Source organism: Eleutherodactylus coqui, chromosome 8, assembly GCF_035609145.1.
Source record: "Eleutherodactylus coqui strain aEleCoq1 chromosome 8, aEleCoq1.hap1, whole genome shotgun sequence".
Classification (NCBI taxonomy): domain Eukaryota; kingdom Metazoa; phylum Chordata; class Amphibia; order Anura; family Eleutherodactylidae; genus Eleutherodactylus; species Eleutherodactylus coqui.
In genome coordinates, this window is record NC_089844.1 from 143,194,444 (window position 1) to 143,200,669 (window position 6,226).

The 6,226-nt window shown below is 47.6% G+C and overlaps 1 protein-coding gene across 1 annotated transcript in view; it reads left to right on the forward strand.

Moving 5' to 3' along the window:
- The window catches only part of TEKT4 (tektin 4), a 57,103-nt gene extending 56,705 nt beyond the window's left edge, over positions 1-398 (forward strand). Inside the window, exon 6 of the mRNA XM_066576608.1 lies at positions 115-398. Within this exon, the coding sequence (XP_066432705.1) occupies positions 115-331 (217 nt within the window). The 3' untranslated portion in view covers positions 332-398. The remainder of the gene's footprint in view (positions 1-114) is intronic.
- The last annotated feature ends 5,828 nt before the right edge of the window (positions 399-6,226 follow it).

The window sequence follows — 6,226 nt, forward strand, 5'->3', positions numbered from 1 at the left end:
GTTATATTATTATGTATAATTATTTTATATCGCATTATGGGATTACACTAAAGGCTGCTGCACCAGTTTATAAACCCGACATGTAGTTATCTGATGATTGCTGTGTTCCTCCAGGTTGGTCAGTGAAGTCGGTGAGCTCACAGAGTCCGTAGAGTTCCTGAAGCAGAAGCTGGAGGAGGCCGAGCAGTCCCTGAGGAACCTGGAAGACACCAGGATGTCTTTGGAAAAAGACATAGCCAATAAAGCCAACACTCTCTTCATCGATCGGGAGAAATGCGTGACCCACCGCACCCGCTACCCTGTGGTCATGAAGCTAATGGGCTTGCAGTAGAGTCAATGGAGAATGTATTTTCTGCTCATCATTCCATGTGTGATGAATAAAGAATGAGGGACCAGTCCTGCTCTTTGGTGTCATTGAGAACTGATACTGTACAGAAAGAGACATCTGCAACCTGCTCTTAGGAGCTTACAATCTAATACACAATTGTATAAAAATACACAATATAATATAGAACATAAAATACTCTGCCCACACCCTCAGACCCCAGCTTTAGGCCTCCGCCCTACACCCTCAGGCCTTGGCTTCAGGCTTGCGCCCTACATCCTCAGCCTCCAGCTTCAGGCTTCCATCCTATACTCTTGAGCCCGGCTTCAGGCTTCTAACCTACACCCTCGGGCCTCAGCTTCAGTCTTTTGCCCTACACCCTCAAAATCGACTTCAGGATTCCGCCCTACACCCTCAGGCCCCAGCTTCAGGCTTCCGTATTAAATCCTCGGGCCCCAGTTTCAGGCTTCTGCCCTACACCCTTAGGCTTCGACTTGTCTTCTGCCCTACACCCTCAGGCCCAGGTTTCAGGCTTCCGGTGTACAACCTCAGGCCCCAGCTTCAGGCTTCCATCCTAAACCATCAGGCCTGGGCCCAAGGCTTTTGCCCTATAACCTTAGGTCCTGACTTTAGGCTTGCACCCTACACCCTGAGGCCTCAGCTTGTTTTCTGCCCTACAATATCAGAACCTGGCTTCAGGATTCTGCCCTACAAACTCAGACTCTGCCCTACATCTTCAGGCCCTGGCTTCATGACTCCGGCCTCTCCTCTCATGCCCCATCTTTAGACTTTCTCCTTACACCTTCAAGACACAGCTCAAGGCTTCCGCCCTTCACTCTAAAGCCCAGAGCTCAGGCCTCCGCTTTCCACCCTCAGACCCTGGCTGAGGAGTCTGCCCTACACTCAGGCACCAGCTTTAGGCCTCTGCCCTACACCCTCAGGTCCCAGCTTCAGGCTTCTGCTCCACACCCTCAGACCCCAGCTTCAAGCTTCTGCCCTAAACTCTTGGGCCCCAGTTTCAGGCTTCCGCCCTACACCTCAGCTTCAGTCTTCTCTCCTACTTTTTCAGGCCCCAGCTTTAGGCATTCACCCTACACTCCTAGGCTCTGGCTTCTGGCATCCATCCTACAGCCTCAGGCCCCAACTCCAGGGTTCCACCCAACAATCTTAGACTTCAGCTTTAGACTTCTGCTCTACACCCTCAGGCCTTGGCTTTAAGCTTCTGCCCTATATCCTCTGACCCTGGCTTCAGGCTTCTGCCCTACATGCTCAGAACCCGGCTTCAGGACACTGCCCTACACCCTCAGGCCCCAGCTTCAAGACTCCATCCTAAACCCTTAGGGCCCGGCTTATGGCTTCTGCACTACACTCTCGGGCCCCCGCTTCAGGCTTTTGCACTACATCCTCAGACCAAGGCATTAAGGTTTCTGCCCTTCATCCTTAGGTCTCAGCCTCTGCCATACACCCTCAGGCCCCAGGTTAAGGCCTCCGCCCTACACCCTCAGGCCACAGCTTCAAACCTCCGAACTACACCCCCAGGCCCCAGCTTCAGGCCTCCGCCATCTACTCACAGGCCTTAGGTTTAGACTTCTACCTTACACCCTTAGGCACCGCCTACAGGCTTCTGCCCTACACCCTCAGTTTATAGCTTTAGGCCTCTGCCCTATGCCCTTAGGCCCCAGCTTCAGGCTTCTGCCCTACACCCTCAGCCATTGGCTTCAGGAATCTGCTCTATACCCTCAGGCTCCAGCTGCAGGCTTCTTCCCTACACCCTCAGGCCCCGACTTCAATCTAAGAATAGCAATAAGCAACATTGTAACTAAATATTACTGACTCTTTAATGAATGACACAATGATCACAGTGATTCTCAGGTTAGCACTGGTGAATACCATAGAACTTGCTGTGGTCCTTCTGACCAGTCCATCAATGTCCTATGGTAAGAGCCACTGGACCCAAAGATTCAGAGGAAGGCAAAAATCCTGCTGGAGAATTCTACCACAGGGGGGGCAAAAAATTCCTTCCTGACCACAGATGTGTCGATCAGCTATCACCCTGGATCTAATCTCTCCAGCTGCATTTTGCAGTATATACATGTAATTATAGACCCAGGAGAGCTAAAGCTGTAGAGAAAGATATATACAACCTGCTCCTAGGAGCTTATAATCTAATATATAATTGTATAATAATACACAATATAATATACAATATAAAATACTTTGCCCTATACTCTCAGGCCCTGGGTTTGGCCACTGTCCTCTGACCTTAGGCCCTGGCTTCAGACTTGCACCCTAAAATCTCAGGCCACAGTTTCAGACCTTCTCTTTACACCCTCAGGCCCTAGCTTTAGGCCTCTGCCCTTCTTCACCCTTGGGTACGATCTTCAGGCTTCCGCGTCTACACCTTCAAGCCCCGACTTAATTTCGCCCTACACCCTCAGGCCCAAGATTCAGGCTTCCACCTTATACCCTCAGGCCCTGGTATCAGGATTCTTCCTTTCACCCTCAGGCCCTGACTTCAAGCTTCCGCCCTATACCCTCAGGCCCCAGCTTCTCACTTCCACCCTACACCCTCAGGCCACAACTTCAGGCTTACACCTTATATCCTCAGGCCCTGGCTTCAGGCCTGCACCCTACACCCTCAGGCCCTGGCTTCAGGCCTCCGCCAAACACCCTCAGGCCCAGGCTTCGGACTTCCTCCCTACATCCTCAGGCCCCAGCCTCCGCTCTACAGATCCAAACCTTGGCTTTAGGCCTCCGCCCAACACCCTCAGACCCTGCCTTCAAGCCTCTGCCCTACATCCTCAGGCCCCGGCTTCAGGCATCAGCTCTTCACCTTCAGGCATTGGCTCTCTTCCCCAAGGCAGCAGCTTCAGACTTCTGCTTTACACTCTTATACTCCATCTTCAGGCTTCAGCTCTACACCCTCGGGCCCTGGTTTCAGGCTTCTGCCCTACACCCTCAGGCCCCAGCTTCAGGCATCCGCCTTTTGCCCTCAAGCCTCAGTTTCAGACTTCTTTCTTACACCCTTAGGAGTTGGCTTCAGGCCTCAGCTTACTATCTAATATACTATACACACCTTGGTCCTCAGTGCTTACAATCTAATATACTATACATACCCTGGCCTTAAGAGCTTACATTCTAATATACAATACACTCCCTGGTCTTAACAGCCTACTACACTAAGCAATGCAATTTATGTGTCTAAGAAAAGTTTATTTGTTCCTGTTAGCTTATTGTAAAATATAATGGAAAATAACTTTCATTTTGATAAAAGTTTGCTTTTGTGGTCAGAACATCGATAATTATAAATACATGATTTTGAATTTAGAATGTTCCAAGGACATACACAGCGAGAAAAGAAATTCCTTCCAATCATGAGCCAAAGTCATTATACCATGCAGAGTATGTCCACACAGTTCACAATTAGAGATGAGCAAGCATACTCGTTAAGGTAAACTACTCGAGCGAGTAGTGCCTTATTTGAGTACCTGCCCGCTGGTCTGTAAAGATTCGGGGGCCGGCGGGGGGGCGGGGATAGGCGAGGGAGAGCGGGGATCCCCCCGCTCCCCTGCTCACTCCTGCAACTCACTGCTCACCCGCGACGGCAGCCGAATCTTTAGAGACGAGCGGGCAGGTACTCGAATAAGGCACTACTCGCTCGAGTAGTTTGCCTTAGCGAGTACGCTCGCTCATCTCTATTCAAAATTAATTAAATTGTCTGGTTCTTTTCAATTGACGATTGTGTACTAGGTCACTTTCACATACCAGCTATCTAATATACTATACATGCCCTGGTCCTCAGAGCTTACTATTTTATATACAATACATGTCCTAGTTTTAAGAGCTTACAATTTAATATGCAATAGAAACTCTGTTCCTAAGAATTTAAAATCTAATAGAATAATAGATATTTTGCTACTAAAGTATATGAGCCCCTTTAGATAGCTGTGAGCCGAGCACTCATTCAGCTGACAGCTATTCCTTCCAACTCCCCCATAGATATACAGTTTGTGCTGAGTGTACATGTGTTTTCTATGGAGAGAGGGAAAAAAGGATGCCATGCTCTGGCAATCCAGGGTCTGGCCCCAGGCCTGACTTCAAGCCACCGCCCTCAGGCCCTGACTTCAGACTTCACCTTACACCCTCAGGCCCCTCCTTCAGGCCTCCAGATAATGACACACTGGCATTTGGAGTACAGGACAATGACATTTGGGGTACAGGATAGTGACACAATGACACAGTACAATAAGACTTGGCAGAGTAAGATGAGATTTCAGCTGCTCTATGGTATCTCCGGTTGATGGGGGAACCGCCTTACTTTGTTTTTGTCTTAGTACAACTTCTACATGTTTTATGAACACCTCGAGGAGCAGCTCAGGTTTTCTTGGAGCTCATTTATCAATCCTCTTGAAATGCCATCAAATCCTTTATTTATTGACTGCTGTTCCAGAGTCAGCAGCACAAACAGTAAAGAGGCGTACAGTATAATACTGTATATCTGATGCCTGTGCTTCCCCTCCGGCATTCCAAATGATTGCCGGCAGCACTGACAGGCATCTAGCAAACCCCATTACCTACTGTGCATTCACATCTCTCAGGTGTGCTGATGGCAGGTATACTAAGGACATTTACATACTTCTTACTCTGCAAATTTATAGTGTTTCATGTTCAATGGTTTTGGGTTCCAGTTAGTTCTAACATGCTGATACTCAAATTATTTTCTTTGTTAAAGGGACACACAATTTTCTAAAAACTCCTCTAATTGCTCTTTACGAGTTGCTTTCATCTCGCACATAAATAGTTGAGTCACAGTGTATGTATAGATTAGGCAAGGCTCACACGAGTGGGTCATAATATTTTTTTTGGTGTCCCAATGTCGGCTGGGGGCCATGCCTACTTCACCAGTCCGTGCCAGAGTTCAATGTTCGGGACATGAATCCCACTCCCCCCAACTCCCCACCCAACCTACCAATGACCCAAAATGTGAATATATATTTATAAAAACATAATAAACTCAAAAAAAACCTACATACACAAACCAACATACATATCATACACTATACTCTATTCACATAACCTGAAAGCCTAAGATCAGTTCACCCGCAGCCCTAATTTTGCCCAAAACAAAAGGCTTCATGGTGCACTCGCAGCCCTCCAGAGGGATTGGAAATGGTAAACTGGGCACAGACATGACAATGCATCTTTCTTTTTCTTTTAAAAGGATCTCTAATTTACCCTAGACTGTCCTTAATCTGTCCCTCAGTCTAAAGGCCCATTTACACACAAAGATATGATCTTTCAAATGATTAAAAGATTGAAATATTTAGCGATCATTTTGCATAAAGTATTAATGGACACAAATGTCCATTAACACTTTAACATTTTCATTTGCATCTAAAAGGGCCTCCAGGTGCTGTTTGCAGAGCCCAGCATGTGGGGTGGGCTCTGCACACAGCTGCATTGTTCTTGTTGGGGCTGCCAGCAGAATGCAATGTAGAGTCCCACGGAGAACACTGCATGCGGTGTATTGAAAGATACTTTAAACTGCCTCTGTCCTATCTCTCCTCTCCCAACTCTGACCCTAGAGATTTAAGAAAAGACTGTCCCTAATGAAAAACATCCTCTCCATAGGAGAAAAGTCTTAGCTGTGCCCAACCTCTCGTACTCCATAGAACATACCTGTACCAGGTCACCCAAGATATTCCTACAAATCTTATCCACTGTTAGGCTTTAGTCCCCTTGGCCTAACTGACACTGACAGTACCAATGCCATCATGACCTCTCACCACTCCCCTTGTCTTGAGCTGTACTCACTATTCTGTTGGTGAAGTCACTGTATACATGCATTACTTATCCTGTACTGATCCTGAGTTACATCTTGTATTATACTCCAGAGCTGCA